Genomic DNA, 18,972 nt, shown 5'->3' on the forward strand with positions numbered 1-18,972 from the left:
GAACATTTTATTATTGCAATTTAATATTTGTTTAGAGTTCTAATGGCTTCACGTTAAGCACCCAAAACTTGCTCTCAGATGTTGGAAACATGGGTTTGATTTTACTGAGGTTCTAATACCATTAACTCATGGCATTTGGAAACATTAATACAATAATTTTTTTTTCCTTTCAATGTATTTATGAGTTCCTGGAATTTTAATGCTTTCTTATTCTATTTTTGGAACAAAGTGATATTTTTTCCTTTGATGGTCTGTTAGAAAAGAAAATAATAATAATAATTGCTGGAATATTTTTATGCATTATTCATATAAAAACTAATAAAGAATACTTCATTTGACTCTATACTAATGTAGCATTCTCTGCAGCTTGTAGAGAACTCAAGTCTTTATTTTGTGAGATTTACACTGCAAGTGAATTTTACTGTGGCACTGAAAATGGGCTCAAATGGGCATGAGGATGGAATAATGACATACAGTAATAAAATCTGAATCTTTGTTTATCTGTGACACCTTATGATTAGCATTCAAAGCACTTGGTGAGGTAAGAGACTGAATGTGGCACTGGATAAGTGTGGTATGAGGAGGAGTTGGAATTTTGATGGCTCTCTCATACCCATGTCCATGCCATTTGCTGATCCTCACTGTCTCTGGCACTCCTTCCATTTCAGTGGCTGATCTGGCAGATGTTCATAGGCTTCAGTAAGTTGAGGTACACAAATATGATTACCTGTTCAACTCAGTTCCATGTAGGTTTTAATTTCTTAATATCAAATAAACAAGCTTTATGCTTCTTGGAATGTGAGAGGGCAATATTTTTATTCCTAATACACGATGGGGTATTACAGTGCTGGCAATACCTGCATTGCTTTGCATTACTGCCCTGCTGCTGCAGCTGGGGCACAACGTGGAGCTGGGCTTGGATAATGGCCTGAAGCTGGAAGCACCTGCTGGCTTCTGGGTGTTTCTGTTACCATTCGAGAGTGGTGCTGCTGCTTGCAGCACTTGGCACTGCCATAGTTAACGGGACTAATGTTTGCAGATACACGAATATGTGCATAAATAATGGATTCAGGGGAAACCTGCTGAGACTCTCACAGAATTTGCATGGGGTTGATATGTGTTGGAGAGTTCTCTAGATTGCCCTCATTAGTGATGCTAATGAATAGCGAAAATCATGGCCAAATTAACAAACTTCCAGTTCTGCTGAATCTTGAGGAAAAGTTGCTGTTACTTGGAGGGATGAAACTCAGCACACAATATGCAAAAATTACAGGAAAAAAAACTCCACACTGTGGTAGGGACCAGGAGTTGGGTCACAAGTAGAAAAGTGAGTAGCCCAAAAAAGAAACCTGTGGAGATTTTTTCCAATGTCTACTGTGTGTTCTGGGGCTTAGTTAGCCCCAGAACAGTGTATGTCTCTTCAGGCCTTTAGTGATCAACACAACTATTTGTAGACAGCTGCGAGGCAGATCATCAAGGCAGAGCCTAGTGTATAGCAATTAGTGCAAATTAGGCAATAGGGGCTGTAGAAAACTGGAGAAGCAAAAGACAGGAAGGTCTCTGTAGTCTAAATGGACAAAGATAACATGTTCTTAGGATATTATCATTCTTTCAAGTCATAGCAGCAGAATTCCTCCATGGCCAGTTGAAAATAACTTAAAAATAATGTCTTGTTCTACTTCCATGTAATTCTAACTTTCTGTATTGCTAACTGATGAGTTGAACCCAAATACCACATTTATCTGGGGGTACCATAAGTATCCTTTATCAAGCCAATTCGTGGTTAGAAAAACACACTTATGTGGTCCTCTGTTTTCAAAGTATGTAAATCAGAAATACACTAGAGAAAAGCAAGTGGCTTAATAGGAAAGAAAAAAAGAAAGAGGTCAAAAGCAGAAGCACATATGTGGGTATGTAAGTGGATTGAAGGAATTGTCACATTTTTAAGCAATAAAAAAGCTCATTTATTTTCATTTAGTCTTTGGTATTTCTTTTGATGTTACTTTCCAGGGCTAGGGGGGAATTTTTTTCAATAATAATATGAGAATTCAGGTTTGATGCTTTCCTTTCAACTTGTTTAATTATGCAATCTTTTATCACTTAAAATATTTCAAGTTTGTTGATTGATTTATGTTATTATGTAAGAAAAATGAGATATACTTTAAACCTTTTCTCTCAAACATGATGATGATGTAAAAATACTGAACAAATATGAGAGTGGTTCAAGAGAGACAGTATTATTCACTCATAAGGAAAGATTGTTGAGTCAGTTTCTTAGAGGAAATTAATGACTAACAGCTTAATTGTAGATTGGAGCAGTGTGTAGTAACATAAATGAAAATGAGAGTCTAAACTTGTAAACTTAGATTACTGAAACAATGAAAGGTTATTAGGAGAATGTAGAAGGTATTTTGTACTGGTGATCTAATCAGCCCTTCACAAACATGTCTACAGCTGGTCTGCTTAACTAATTCATCTGGCAAAACCCACAGATGGTTACTCTCTTCCTTGGTAAGATTTATTTGCTGGGATTGAATCAAGTTTGTATTCTGTTCTTTCTACTGGCCCCACATCTGCCCCTTTCAAACTGTGGCATTGATAGCTCTTGGCTACTGTTGGGCCTGTGCCACTGCTCTGGCACAAAGCAGACCACACACACAGAGGCTGAAGTAAATAAAGACAGAGATCAAAGCCTCAATTGCCTGGACAGTTTTTTTTTTTTTAGCACTGAAGTTTGCTATGTTAGAGTTTACCGGTCTGAATAAGTTTATGAAGCAGTGCAAGTGTTTTTAATGTACCTAAAATGCCTTCTACCATTTCTTTTTCTGTGTTCAATTAATTAGGAATTTTTTTTTCCTTTTGTAATTTAAGTATGGTCTAAAGAGACTATGCTTTTTGGCTTATTTTAGCTGTCCAAAGAGTTTTTTATTGCATTTCTTGAGCAAAAAACTAACATGGCTAAGTATATATAAGAATAGGGATTAATGCTATGAATGAGTTTTCATTCAGTTTTGAGTAAAATTTACCATATCAGTAATCATTTCTGAAGAAAATAAACATGTTAAAACTAATTTCAGCTATACTATTTGGCAAACTGTTTTATTTTAACTAAAAGTGTCATATTTTAAATAAATGTATATATATTTTGTGTCATGAGAAAATGGGTAGTGCTAGAAGCAATCTGATTAAATGTCATTGTATTTACTGAGTAATAACTGTAGTTTACTGTTTTTCTTATTTTGTGTTGCTTTCATTACAAATTTTCTGGATGCCCATATCCAGTTTTCCATGTGTTAGTATGTATTTGTTCTTATGTTTTGTAGGACTATTTTGAAAGAGAGTGGCTTTGCAAGATACCTTCATTCAGCTGTCTTAATCAATGGAGCTATGCTCATTTTTGGTGGAAACACTCATAATGATACTTCCCTGAGCAACGGTGCAAAGTGTTTTTCTGCTGACTTTCTTTCATACGATATAGGTATGTGTTCTGCTGTTTTTTTCTCATTTTTGTTTTAAATACCGCAATTTTACTTTCTCAAGTCCAGCTAATGTGATTCTTTATAGTTTGATCCCAAACAACTTCAAGTTATTTATAAATTTTACAGATTTTTGTTCCATTTTGTCTAAAGATTTTGGTTTGTGGGGCAAGGCGTAGCAGCATCCATGCCATTCTCAAGGCCCTGAATATTTTTTAGTATTTTGGCAACACACTTTTAAGGAAGACAAACTGAAAAAAGGCACTACATGGCAACTGGTATTAGAGCTGAGTGAAGCGTGAGGAGCCTTTAGGAGATGATAAAAGGATGTGTTATATTTCATTTCACAAGGGTGGCTGAGAGCAAAAAAGACTGTTGTTTGTAAATATATGATAAGAATACAGTTTGGAGGAAAACTGTGTGATAAGACAAGACTGGGTGGGTGTCAGCTTTCATTCTGGTGAGTGGTTCCAACCCTTTGAGCTGTACACTTATGGAAAAGCCTCCCTATAGGATTGTGGAGGCTATAAATAGAAGAGAATTTAATGAGTCCATAATCTTTTTCCTATCTTGTGCCACTGCTGTTCTTATCATAAATAGTTTTTCCCTTCCCTGATGTTCATGTTCATATTTTATGCATAGGCTTTAAATATAAACATATACTTTGTATTTGGGCTTTAAATATAATCATACAGCACACATTGGGGCCAAAAAGCACAGTCTCTTGTCCTGAGAGCCAAAAAAAGGGAAATGTGTCAGAGCAGCCTGGGAAATGCACTCATGCATGCTCCTGGTGAGAATAGCCTGTGGATATTGCCTGGATCTGCTTTTGGCAAGTGTTTATCAGCTGCCTACAGTGGTAGAAGAGGCTGAGACATGATCCTTCTTTCAGGACTAGTTAGTGGCTCTTTATGGCATTCACTGTAGATATCAGTGCAATGTCTTTGCTTTAAAACAAGAATAATGACTAATTTCAGTACATGGAACATATATGGGTTAATTCCTGCTATTTTTAATGGGTGTGCAAATAATGCCTTAGCTGAAAATAAAATAAATAAAATAAATAAAACAGCTGATTTGTTTTTACTGTAACCCTCTATTGCATATTCCATACCTTCTTATAGGCATCTGATGCTGTGAGCTATTGATTTTGTTCTCACTTCAGTCTACATGTGGATTTAATTTTTAATGAAACAGGGCTCCTTTCTCATTTTGGAGCATAGTATTATTTATTGGTCTGCATTTATTTGTAAATGTGCACTTACAGATCAATAGTGTGAGTCATAAGATCTGAATTAATGTAACTTTATGACTTGCACACACTGATAGTTTTTTATCATCTTCATGAAAATGCTTTATAGTATTTTTTCTTATGTAGAACGATATTTTGGTTTGTCTAGTTGGTTGTATTTAATTTGGTATTTGTATTCTCTTGCAAGTCACATTCTCCATGTGTTATGAAACTGATGAAGTACAAAAGAAATGGATGTAGTAATCACTCTTTGGATGTAGTAATTAATCTTAAAAAATGACTATATGAAGACATTTGATTCAGACTTACTCTTCTGTAATATTCGTTTTACCAACTTAGAAACAAATCTCACAGCACATATTTGATAAAGACATATTTTTCAGAAAACTTGAAATATTTTATAAAGAATTAAATAATTATGCAATAGGTATATTTCAGAATCTTATTTACTTTGTATCATGAGTTTTTGAACAATGCTTGGAAGAAAAAATACATATGATGCTATCAGCATCACATTTCCTAGATACCTTGCAAGTGATGGAGTATTAGCCTTGTCTTGTAAAAAATGGGTGCTGTCTGGGAACCAGCTGAATCCTGGAGATAGAGCCTATGCTATTTATGTTCAAGTTGGGCTAGAGAGTACTTTTGATTATCTCTCTTATTATATGTGACATAGTCCTCTGAATAGATTGCTTCAGCTTTTTATTACCCATGAAAACACTGCTTTTCATATTAATGTGGAATAACTGTTCATGTGGCTTCATCTCAGCCAAGCTCAGCTTTCTGAAAGGTTGGATTCTAATGCAGTTTGGTAATCCCCACTCCTCCTCTAGTCCAGGCACAGAGAGAAGTCTCTCCAGAGAGCAATCCATTTTACCAAGCTTGGGACAGAGTTCCCTTTTCCCCCTCTGCTTTTCTGAGTCAGGCATTGCTCCCTAAGTTCTGAGCTTAGTCTGCAACAAGTTTTAGACCTTTAAATGTGTCATGAGTCAAGAGCTCAGTTCAGTAATTTGAAATACCTACTGCAAATTTGTCAAAGGTGAAGACACAGAGATGGGGAGACATTATAAAAACTGCTATGATGCCGTGATTTTCATAGTTTAATGCGACTTGATGTATTTACTTATATAGCAGTAAATACATGATGGGAAGACTGCTGCATTAAGAAAATGAGCTTTAGAAATCTGGCCTTGGTATACTTCTGTTCTGCTTTGATTTTTTTTTACCACCAGGTTGCCCCTGGGTTGCTCTGGAAGCCCCCTAAAAAAACATAGAGGGTCATTCTTGTAGAGGTCAGGTATTTTCCAGCTGTGCTGTAATTGCTTCATTATTCTGGAAGAGGAAGCTTGGCAGTGGGGACAGTCTTGAATGCTGGGGTTGACCTGCAGGTTTCTGAATGATGTTGGTTATGGCTTTTCTTTACAAGGGCCCCCATATGCTTAAAACTTAGATTTCTGTTCCAAGCAGAACTTAGAAAAATAATTATATTATATTTTATGAGTATTAACATACAAAATTTGCAGATAAAAATAGATTATTAGACACGCAGAATCAGAGTTTAAAGCAATTCTAACTACTGAGACCAGTATTAATATACAATTAAATAAAAGCTTTTTTTAAAAGACTTAGGATATTTATTTTAGTTTCTGGCCAAAATGGTGCAGTTAATAAATAGATCTCTGCATGCCTAAGTTCCTTAAGTTTGAGTTTATGAAGTATTCAGTCTTAGTCCTTTTGTTCCACATTTGACAGTTGCTAAGGTGTCTGGATACCCTTGATATGTACAAAGAATTATGGTCAGGGAATCTCTATAAAAGCCAAAACCTGAAATCCTGGGAACATGGCAGCTGTTTCTGTGCTTTCTCTTAGTGGTGGTTGGGGTTCTGCATTGTTTGGATCTGTGGGAGAAGTGCAATAACCCATATGTTTACACTAATAATATACTCCATAATATTTCTTTTGTTACTATCTGGATTTCAGTTTATTATTATGGATTAAATTGTATGCAAATTCAATTGCTTATGAAAGACAATATTGCATGTGAAGTACTAAGTTTCTTCTAGGATATTCAAACAAAGCTTAGAAACATTTTCCTATTTTGAAAAAAAAATTCAAAATGATTTCATGAGATTGACTTTAGTTCCACTTGTAATCAAACCTATTGCTTGTATTTTGTAATAAAAATGAATTTTTTATTCATAAATTGTTTGCTTGTAAAGTAAATTGTTTCATCTTTACTCTTTGCCATTAACAAAATGAAGTAGTTTTAATATCTGTGAATTATTTTTTTTCCCAATATGAACACATCTATTTTTGAGTTCTCCCTCTTTCTGGAGTTACAAATGGATATCGATGTGCCATCACAAAGAAAGTGTAAATCAGTGCCTGTGAAAGATTAAGTTTTATGAGTTCCTAAACCCTTAAGTTATAATTGCAGTTTTGGTGCAGTTTGTAACAGCAATTACTTCCATATTGCTGGGCTATTAGAAGAGCAAAGCCATAATAATATAATGCACTAATTGCTCCCTTTAATAGCAAAGCATGAGGTTGTTGATTTCTTTTTACTGCTTGGGGAGTCACTGTTATATGTACAGACTCTGTTGTAGATGTTAGCTCTAGAGTTTAAATTCAATTCATGCTGTTTTGAACATACTTGCTTTGTGTTTTCCTGAGAGTAAGGAGATTTTTATTATCTGATTAAAGAAAAATATTTATGAAGTGTGGAAAAATGCAGAAAATAAGTTTTCTGCTAGTACATAACTTTCATGATGTTTTAGCTGTTTATGTTCAGTGTTTGGTCGTCCAGAGTCATAAATGAGAACCAGACAGAGGTATAATGGTGTCCATATGTTGTGAACCAGCTTTACTACTTTTACAAAAGAAAAATGAACTTAATAATTATTAGAAATATGTAAAGAGAAAATAGAAACATAAGCTGGCATTGGATTCTATGTAGCACATAAAGCTGCATTGCATTGTTGCAGTGTGATTGAGCAGAATAAATACATTGGCAGTTCAAACTATTTAAATAGTTTGAAATTTAGAAATGATTTGATAAATGTAAGCATTAACTACCTTAAGGTTTCCTATACCTTCTCTTAAAACAAAGCTCTAAATGCAGTAATAGGTTGTCACTAAATCAGTCTGCCAATGCCAAAATAATAATGTGATCCTGGAGGTGAAGTATGGAACATTGGTTACCTCTTTTTTAAAGACTATCCTAACAACCTTTTCTTCTTATTTTTATTTTTCTATTATTTTTTTATTCTTCCATTCAGTCACATTTTGGTAAGCCTAATTAGTTAAACTTTAAAAACCAAATTCTGTGTTCAAGTATTTTACTGACACTATAATGTTGATTAGAAATTATTTGGTTGTTTTCTTTTTGGGGTTTGGTTTGTTGTTTTTTTTTTTTTCCCCTATAAAATCAGACTGAGAAACCTTCCAGTAATGTATGGTTACTGTTGCAGCATTGAAAACTTTCCTGTGAAATGTCCAGGTCATCCTTTCTGATATCAGTAATGCAATGTGGCCAGTAGGTTGTAGATGAGATGTGCTGAGGCCTGACCTGTTGGAGTGAGGGCTCTGGAGAGCAATACCCTGTGCAAAGTTCAAGTGGGGATTTTCTCAGCTGGATTGCTTCAAATCCAGTGCATTTCTGTGGTGTTTCATCACAGAACTGTGTGTGACTGGCTATTCACTGTCAGAGCCACTCCAGTGTCATCTGGGAACTGTTTAATCTACAGCAGGGAGGAGGATGAAACTTTGTCTTTTAATGTTATAATGTGGTACAGCTTTTTCTTAAAGCAGAAGCCTTTGTAATAGAAAGAAAAAAACTCCTTTATTTCTCCTTGTACTTTTCAGTGGCTAAAAATTCTGCTAATAAGTTTATTCCAAACTTATTAGTATTGTTACTTCATCTGCTTAGTAACTGGTTCTATTAAAAGCAGAGTGTGTTTCCATGTGCTATGTGTTGTACCTAGTTACAGATAGAACAGATACAACTATCTGCCATTTTCTATCAGTAAAATGCCTCGAGGGCATAACATTTTATGGAGGAAAAGATGTTATTCTTTGCTACACAGTTTACCATCATTATTAGACTTAATATAATGCACACAATACACAGAATGCTGTAATATTGATAAGTCATGTTGTAAATCATATTACATTTGCCATTTGTCTTTTTTTTTTTTTTTTGGAACAGTACAGTGAAGTCTGAAATTTGGGTGCTTAGAGTGGTTCAAAGAGAGTTTGAAGATGATGGGCAGGGATGAATTCTATTTGATTCTTTACTGAAAACCACCAGAAATCAGTTGGCTAGCTATCTGTATTTTGTATTAATCAACTGTACAGAGAAACTCACATCAGGAATTAAAAGCTGAGCAAAAGAATTTTTCTTGCACAGTGCTCTGTTCAGTTTTCAGTAGTTATTGAGAAGCCTAGGAGAAGATAAGAGGGGAGGCTATTTGTAATAAGCTTTCCTCCCTCTTTTTTTTCTTGTAGTCTATTGAAAAGACCTGCCAGTTTGAAAAATACCATCAGTAAGAAAGGAATTATTATATCTCCAGCCCTCAGGGGTTCCTCATCTGAAAATCAGCCTTTGATATGGTTTTATGATCTTCCCTTGGTGTTAAATCCCACTTTTTCTAAAATAAATTTCTAAGTACAGGAAAGACTATATGTTCATAATGTGTATGTTTGTAAAAATAAGAAAATAAATGTCAATACTTCCTAAGATGAGATGAAAATATAGTGCGAGTTTTAAAATCAGATGAAAATTTAGTGTGGGTTTCCTAAATTGTTTCCTTTACCATCAAAGGCACATGAGCTCGCACGTGCTGTGTCTGTTAATGTGCAGTCACTTAAGAGCATCAAGGACTTGATTTTAAAGTGTAACAGTAAGATTTTGCTGGTCAATCGTTAAAATGCTTGGTTTTTGGTTGAAACTGTTTCAGGAATATCTCTCTGGCATTGTGCATACTTTCACCACTCTGTTTAAGTAGAGAAAATAAGAAAATAACAAGTGTGAAAGATGAAGTGTATTAATAATTCCATAGTGTTATGATAACATAATGTTAACAATGATAGTGATAGAAGGTAGGAGTTGAGAAAGAAGTAAGAATTTTGGGATGTATTGCTAAGACCATGCATGAAACTTGCTATACTTTCTTCACACTGCTAATTCCATGGAGTCCACCACCTGATGTCAAAATTATTGCTCTTTGAGCCATCTGCATTACTCCAGTAATAATGTGCTTTTAGGTTCTGTTTCCAATTTATAAAGACGTGTAATTGATTTATTTATCACAGCCATGGTCTCACACTGGCTCTCTTGATGGGTTCAGGCTGTGGTTGGTGGAAGCCCGAGCTGACTTAGTGGTGTTGCTGCCATAGCTGTGCCACACTATCCCCTCCTGGGTGCCGAGTCCATCCTTGTGTGACCTTGCACAGGGTGTTCCAGTGTGCTTTGCTAACAGGATGCTGACTGCACAAGGTGCTGCTGTCTATAATTTTCTGCAGTGAATGATTTTCTGCATTAGAAGTGCCAGAACAGCAGCACTGGCAGAGTTGAGCTGTTCTGACACTGCGAATGAGACCAGCTTGGAAGACAGTTTGTTCCTCCTGGATTTATCCATTTCTGGTTTTTTAAGCTGAGGAGTGAGGTGTTATGATCTGACTACTGAGAGATGCTTGTACCCAAATTAAGGTGCAAAAGCCCTTCACTTTCCTTGAAGCTTAAATCTGTAGGTGCTCCCTATTTCTTTTACTGTGGGATTTGAATATATGAAGTCAGTAAAGTTTAAGTAGGAAATAATGAAGAAAAGAGTAATTATTCTAAAGAACTAAAACTCTAGTCAGGAAAGAAAAAATAAACCACACTGAAACCTCATTTGTGTACAGCAGTTCCAAAAGAAATGTGCTTGAATAATTAATTTGACATGGAGATCCTGATTCAGCATTCCTCTCAAGTATGTGGAAAGTAGTTAGCAGCATACTTAAATCAAGATACCAAAAGTAAGACAATAATGAGATGGGTTGCGCATCTGGAGGAGTGATAGTTTATCTTAAAACACTTAAGAAAAGAACCAAGTTCACTGCCATAGATATTCCATTAAATACTTAGAAATTGAAACCCTTTAGCTAATTTGAGAATGTGTAAACGTGAGGGCAATATGACTGATCCCTTGATAGCAACAATGGCCAGGGCTCGTTCCTGTGGGTGTTGAAACTGGCTGTGAAGGCAGACAACTGTATCTGTAATAAAGGGACTCTTCTGTGAATGTCCTATGGTCTTGATAAATGTTAGGATAGATCGGTGTTGCTGACAGGTTCTTGAAGCATCTACTTACAAATGCATCTAAAAGGAGTAGAGTTGATTTATCCTTGAGTGGTTAAAATATACTTCACATGTATTTTGCTGAAAACTTTTCAAATTATTTGATATATGCTTGGTGTTTTGTCTTTCAGCTTGTGATGAATGGAAGATTTTACCAAAACCTAATCTGCATCGAGATGTCAACAGATTTGGTCACACTGCTGTTGTCAGTAATGGGTAAATGAAGTGTCTCTTAAATTTTGCTTGCCATTTTTCTGAAGGAAAAACCTGTAGATGTCACATTTAAGTGAAGTATGATTCAATAACAGAGCTGATATAACTTATTAAAAGGGAAAGAAAGTAGCGCTCATCAGGTAATCAGTACAGCGAATGCCCAGTCTGCTGGGGATCTGTTCAGTGACATTTTAGGTGAATGTTCCAGGGTACTGAGGTGTTTTCTCAGCTTGGAGGGCTACACTGAATTTCATATTTGGTATCAACTATAACCCTCACTTAGGCGTGATGGAAGAAATATTTTTCTCTTTGCAGTATGCTATAATTCTTCTACAGTCATAAAATAACCATGTATAACCATGTAACTAAAATTTGCTGGGAAAAAGGGAAGGTTTTGATGATACTGATACAGTCATCATCTCTACTACCTGCAGGAGGAAAAGCCTACCAGCAACTAGATGATATTAAGTTGGAAAAGTTGTAGAAAACAATAGTCAGGTTTAAAGAAATGTATATTGTTTATTTAAAGAAATGTATATATTTACCTTGTCAGCTTTTGTTTTGCTGGTTGCCACCTGGCCCAGTATCTGAAGTTGCAGTACTATAGATCATTGTACCTCTTCTACATTATGCATCACACTAATAAAGTCAGTACTGAAATATTTGTGGGCAACTTATGGATCTTCTATAAAAGGATCCTGTATAGGTCAGAAATGAGGTAATGAGTAATGCTACAAATAAGAGTGTTACTGCTTTTAGCAAAAATAACACTAAATTGTAAGTATGTACACAGAGCACTTGACATTAATCAATGAACAGATTTATTTATTAAGACAAAATTACTTGGAATTAATGAATTCAGCAACTGATAGTTTTTCATTATGATTTTTGTGTTTTATGCCATCTAAGCCATGTCTGATACTTTGAGAACTGTCACTTTCTATTAATTACATTAAAAATGTATTTGTTTTTTAAGAACATAGTGGTATTTTTGGAAGGGTTTTTGGTACCAGAACAGTGCAATACAAGACACTCTCCAGATTTCTGCTATTGGTAACTCTGTGATTAATTCTGTTTTAAGAGTATATCATACAAATATAGAGGCTCTCTATTACTATCTTTTACCTGAGATAGTTCTTAGTTTTAATGAGAAGGGTGAGGGTTCAGGTTTAGTCTTTTGCTTCCTGTGTCAGCAGCTACTGCACCAGAAATGTTACCAAAAACAAATACCCATCTTGCCAACTGTTGCTGCCTGTCTTGAAAAGAATGTTCTTGTTTTCAGCAGGCCAGTATTTCATGCTTTATTCTCAATATCTAACTGCAAAAATTCTTTCAAAGCTCTTCATTTTTTTTCCCAGATATTTGGATATGCCACTCCATAATAAATGCAGCACAGGGAGCTTTCAGCAATTTTTTTAAACTCTCAACTTCCATGGAGAAATAAATTGAAAATGTAACTAATAAAGGAGCCACTGATAGAGTCTTTATTAGAGAAAGAATATGATATTTTTAATGATTGTATGTGGGTTTTTAATTGTGCATCAAGACAGATAAGATATCAAGAAAATGTATCTACAATAACAGTTAAATTTCCTTGCTTTTCTCCAATAGGTCCATGTATATATTTGGGGGTTTTTCAAGTGTTCTATTGAATGACATCCTCGTGTACAAGCCTCCCAACTGTGAAGCATTCAGAGATGAAGAGCTGTGCAAAAATGCTCGTCCAGGAATAAGGTGTCTGTGGAACAAGAAACATTGTGAATCTTGGGAATCTGGACATGCTAATAATATCCTTAGAGCAAAATGTCCCAAGAAAACAGGTAAGTGAATTCTAGTCAGGTTTGTAATGCAATGTAGGAGATGGGGGTGGGCAACCCCCAAAGAAGTAACCACCTGGAAGTGGTGACTGGAATGTTAAGAGTGTTCCCCTGTGAGAATAGCCAGTGCAAGAGATCTGTTTTTTAGAAAGAAAATTCAGTTGTGCAATCCTTTTGTATTTTTCATGCAGAGAAGTAGATGCAAAAGAGCACAAGTTTAAGTTGCTAAGGCAGAGCAGAACAGTGAGAGCACAAATGGGCACTGCAAGTGATACCTGGTGTTATGGGCACATGGCACTCCTGTACCTGTGTGTGCCAGTGCCAGTAAGAGAGGAAAGCATCACTGCTTCAAGCAGATTACCTATGAAACAGAAGCATTTGTTCAGAAGAATATAGTGCAGGCACAGCTGGAAAACAAACCTGAGGCAAGCAAGCCCTTTGCAGTGTGTCAGATGAGTTCAAGTTTGTCATGTGAATTTCTCTGTGGCATTGTGATGGCTGTATTGTTTGAAACAGCAATTTACTGTTATGAATAACTGTTCCAACCTATTCCTAAGCATTTTGGCTTGTCACAAATAAATTGGTTGTGAAAGTGTTGTTCTTATATGTCACATGAACAGAATATTTATCCCTGCAACAGGCACCTACTATTTTTTCTGTGCATCTTTCCTTTCAGCACAGTGTAAAATTGCTTCCCAGACTTTGCCTGTGTGCTGTGTGTACAAACTGCCATACAATTAAACTGCCAGTCTGTGTTTAATGTTTGTTGAAAAGTTACTAGCACTGCTATTAATCAACACTTCAAGACATTTTATTTTTCTGATAGCTTGTACTTGTTTCTAGACTGGCTATAAAGTCTCAAACTCAGGAAAAAAAAGGTACGTGATATAACAAAAACATTATCCAGGTACAGTTTTCTGGAAAATGGCTTTTGTACAGTGTCAGAACTTTTAGAGATCTACAGTCTAGAAAGTTTCATCTATATAAAAAAGGCAAAAAAAACTTGTGGCATTATATTCAAAAGTAATACAGATAAAAGTGGATTTTATAAAAAGCTGATCATAGCAACAGGTGTTTATAAAAGCCAAACAAAACAAAGCACAGACAGGCTGAAGGAAAATTAAAAATTTGGAGCAGTTTCTCAAGTCCAGGTGCTGCAGTGGAAATAAAGTACAACTCAACTTGGAAGAGATGAGGTCTGTATAATTCCAGTTCTGAAGAAGTTGTATGGGCAGCACTGTTTCACTGCTGTCATACTCTTCCAGTTTCAGGTGGTAATTTTTTGCCAAAAGTGAATTTTTCATATATTCTTTTACATTACTTGGCTCAGTTGTTACCTGGTTGAGAGTATCATCTGCGAAACTGCTGATGGTCAATATTTGAAGGAGAAGCAGAAATTTTAGTGATTTTCAAAAGATCAATTCTTGGATGACAAGACTTTCCTGGCAAGAGAATCTTTTAAGCTTGCATGCACCTGAAACTAAAGGAGCCAAACCAAACAGGAACTAAACACAGTAATCAGCATAGGAGATGATACAAATTCTCCTATTTTGCATTATGATGATTTTTAAAACCTCGCCTCCTTTAAACTGAAGTAATAGTTTGTGTCTTAAATGATTTTACATAACCTAAATTTTAGTCCAAGTCCCATTATTAAGAATATAACATTAACTCTTTTTCAAATACTTTTTGTAGCTAAAGGACAGAGCTTTAACTTACCAGTCATTATTAGGTTTATAAATTAATTTACAAAGATTTAAAATGTCCATGTCTTGCTCATATCTGTCTTAGATTGTTTTATTTACTGCTTTTATCTTGTCTTCTTGCATAGCCATCTAATATTTTTTATAGAATCCTACATTTGAAGAAAATCTTTATTCCATGTTAAAAGAGGGAAGGAAAAATACTTGAAAAAAGTTTTTCATACTCTTAATTTCTGCATTGTGCTAAGAGAGCTTTCATGCTGTAAATCAGTGAATATTCCGTTAGTTGATATGAGACTTACGAACCTTCAAATAAAGTGGTGCTGAAGGAATTTTTAAAGGAGCAAATCCTATTAACTGAGTAGAATTCATTTCCTACAGTAACTTAAACCCTTATGAATGGCTAGAGTTCAAATGAAGGCCGTAACAGGAAAAGCTCTGAGGAAGTGTCAGAAACGTGGCGTTATTCTCCTTTTCTCTGTTTGGTTTGTGTGGCAGCTGCTGCCGACGACAGATGTTACCGGTACGCGGATTGCGCCAGCTGCACCGCCAACACCAACGGCTGCCAGTGGTGCGACGACAAGAAGTGCATTTCAGCAAACAGCAACTGCAGCATGGTGAGTCCTCGCAAATCTGAGCATGTTAGCAGTACTTTTCCTTTCCTAGGTCTAGTAGATTAGGAGTTGCTTGTTTTCAGCGCAAACAAAGTTGTTTTCCAGGCTTTTGAGCTAAAAGTGTTGTGGAAGGGACAGTTGGACTGCAGCAAAAAAAAATCTACTTCAGAGTAAAACAAGTATTTTTCAGGAGTGTGTTGCCTACTATATATGCCTACTATATATTTCTCAAGACAAATACTTTTATCCCCTAATTAATGACATGCAAAAAGTCAGAGCCATTGTTAACTTGGATTTTGTGCTTTTGTGGTGTACAGTAGACAGGCAGAAACCATGGAATCCCATCAAGGGTGCTGTTTGGTTTTTCCCCTTTTAAACATGACCACACCAGTCTCATTAGTCATGGTCTTCTGATCATCGATCATCATAGAAATGGTTTTCTTTGTCGTGGAGTCACTTGTCATCTCATAAAAGGAATATGAGCTTCTGTAACCATGAGGTCCATTGGCTTGTGATAATTTGGTTCTGATCTTTTCAACTACAAGCCATCAGATCACATAGATTTGTGCAAGTTTATAGTTTTCTCTTTTTCTTATTGCCTAGTGCCATGTTTTATACTTTATGTTGTTGTTCACCAGCTGCTTCATTTCTTTCTTGTTCATTTGATTTTTGTCAAGCTTACAACAGTGTTTTAGCATTATAAATTTTGCCTCCTTACACTTTTCAGCTGTCCACAGACACCTGGCTGTACTTGAGTTCAAAATCCTTTCTTGACACACTTTCATTAGTAAAAGTATCTTGCTCTCTGGCTTGAACCTGATGCAAATCAATCTTGTTCCCCAGACAAATTAAGGTGTGAGTTGGATTGATTGTGACTCAAATCTTGCCCGTTCAGGGTGAGCACAGCCAGCTCTAATCACTGGCATTTGTAGCTAGTCACTACTAATAAAAGCAATGCAGACACAAATTCATCAGTAGTCATGTTATAAGTCTGTCAGAGGGATTTCACATTCCAGGCACTAATGGTTAGTTTCCTTTGTGATCTTCAAGGGCCCTTCTTTTCCTGACACATTGTTCTCCATTAGGTGCTAATTTTCTAGCTGTGGTTTTCGGCTCTTGAACAAGGAATAGTTGCTAAGGAGCAGACCATCTTCATTCCTAATAAATGATCTCTAATAAATGTGGAGCACTAGGTATTTTAGCACAAACTTCTTGTTTCAGTGTCCTTCTTTGACAACCTTTCATGACTAAGATTGTCAGCTTTATTAGCAAACGATGCTCCAGTCTGCTCTGTATCATTTCCTGTCTTTTATTTAGGGTTTGAAGTGGATAGCAAAGGCTGTTAGTGTAGTTACTAAAGAATGGGTAGCAAAAAATCATCAAAATGACTTCTGGAAAGAGGTGCTATCATAAATGGGAAGTGGCTGTTGCAAAATTAGTCTATTGGCCGTGAGATGATGGAAGCAGAATTTTGCAGCTTCAATAAAACCCACCAAAATAGCATCAACAGAATGGCACCATGTGGAAAACCAGAATGGATCAGGCTGATTATCCATTTTCATAGACTGCTACTTCTGGACTAGGCCCACAAATGGAAATGTTGTGACAGCACTGTGATGGTAATATGGGATAACAAGCTGTAGACTTAGGAACATCACAAGGAGCCTTTGCAGCTGTACAAAGCCCTTGATTTATGACTTAGATCAAAGAACTCCAGATGAGAATGACAATAATCTTTTATAAAAATCTGCTGCTGCTGCCTCAAGGAAACTGGCCAGTTTACTAAAGATGTGCTGTCAACCAGATTGGCATTGGCCTCATGGTCACAGATAGATGCAAAGCAGACACTGCAAAGTGTGGCTACTCTGCTGGTTGGAAGGCCTGTAAAATATGGACATTTCCCTGAAGTAACTCTAGTTGGACAGATTGACTTCGTGATTAGTGCTAATGTGTTGATGATGCACATTCACCTGCCTGTGCTCACCCTCTGATGTGAGCCAGCACATTAGCAGGACACTGTATTCCCCTCCTGTGCAGACTCATGCATCATCAAGGTATAGATCATACAGATAATGTATCTATGTCACATTCATATCTGATGTCATTGCAAGCAGAAGCTTGCAATGCCTGGTTGATCTGAATCTGCTTAATATGTTTATGAAACTGTATTCACCCTCTATGTCTGCACATAAAATGCTTTATCTTGCATCCTATGAAAATGATACTCCCTTGCTGCTGATCATGTTGTGCAGAAAATGGACTATATTTTTTAATGGAAACAAGTCTTTACCAAAAAAAAGGAGAAAAAAAAAGAAAAGGCTTTGTGGGAGAGATTAATTTCATTTTAGATTGCTGCTCCTTTACAAGATGTCATTTTTCATGAAGTAGTACCGTGGAGGAGTAAGCTCCATGAAGGCAGAATCTTGTACTTTACCAAATAAAATGGTAAATTGCTGGAGAGGCTGACTGATTGCAATAAAATGCAGTTTCCTCTACTGAGGAAGACCAGAGAGAGATTGAATTTCAGAGTAAAAAAATTTACTTTATCGATTTTGTTTAATTTCTGAGGAGAAAAAAAGAATTGATTAAGTAGCCTTAAAGAGAGCCTTAGTATGTTGAGGCATAGCTGAATTATTTTATTTCTGCCTCCACCCAGTATTGCATTTTTGAAAATGTCATTGCCTTCAAAAGCTCCAATGGGGGGCATGTTCCTATAAGGGGGGCATGCTTCCTCTTTGACTGAATTTCTTGTGTGTTGGTTCACGTGGAGACATGTGCAATACTGTAAAGCCCCCGTTGGTGACAGTTACCTAAACACAGCCTAGAATGGTGTGTGATTTAAGAGTTCTTTATCTGAGTGTGGCAACATAAAACAAACATTGTCAAATCCATGAAGGGGATGATAAAGAGCATTTTGCCAAGGAAATGGGATACTAGAGGAGGCTTCAAAGAGACCTATCGTCCTACATTAATAAATATTTTTACACAGTGCCTTAAAGACAAGAATCCCTGGGGTTTTTCTCGTGTTTGCATTGCTTCCAGAAAGCTCCTTCTTTCACAATAGGAGTCCTTGGATGATACACTAGTACCAAGAATAGTAATCATGCTAATCTGCCTACATTTGAGGAATTCAAAGAATAGTCAAGAGAAAATATATAAAGTAATAGAAGGAAATATGAATAGAATCAAATTTATCTTGGAGGAAACAGAGAAAATTTATGAGTAAGAAGTACCCAATAGCAAGTTCTGGGAGTAGCTTCAGGGAAATAATAGTGAATCTATAAATTGATAATTTACATTTACACTAGGAAAACTAGACAAGGTTATACTGTTAACCTGAAAAAATCCAGGAGGAGGAGAGAGGTACATAATTTAATAGTGATTTCTGAAATTCTAAGATAAACTACTGTAGTATTTTCATTCTCCAGTAAATATTCAGAAAATCACTGCAGTTCATAAGTCTGTCTATATACTACCATATCAGGATCAGTACTTAAAAAAATCTAAGTAAATCAGACATGAGGGAGGCTTTATACATAACATGATTTACTCATGCT

At 36.0% G+C, this 18,972-nt stretch overlaps 1 protein-coding gene across 3 annotated transcripts in view; it reads left to right on the forward strand.

The window, feature by feature from the left end:
- Nucleotides 1-18,972, forward strand: part of ATRNL1 (attractin like 1) — a 432,283-nt gene that overhangs the window by 71,864 nt on the left and 341,447 nt on the right. For all 3 annotated transcript variants that reach the window (XM_036385270.1, XM_036385271.1, XM_036385272.1), the window contains exons 10-13: nt 3,324-3,478; nt 11,200-11,284; nt 12,893-13,101; nt 15,300-15,418. In XM_036385270.1, coding sequence (XP_036241163.1) covers nt 3,324-3,478; nt 11,200-11,284; nt 12,893-13,101; nt 15,300-15,418 — 568 coding nt within the window. The remainder of the gene's footprint in view (nt 1-3,323; nt 3,479-11,199; nt 11,285-12,892; nt 13,102-15,299; nt 15,419-18,972) is intronic.

The sequence above is a fragment of the Molothrus ater genome, chromosome 8, assembly GCF_012460135.2.
Source record: "Molothrus ater isolate BHLD 08-10-18 breed brown headed cowbird chromosome 8, BPBGC_Mater_1.1, whole genome shotgun sequence".
NCBI classification, from domain to species: domain Eukaryota; kingdom Metazoa; phylum Chordata; class Aves; order Passeriformes; family Icteridae; genus Molothrus; species Molothrus ater.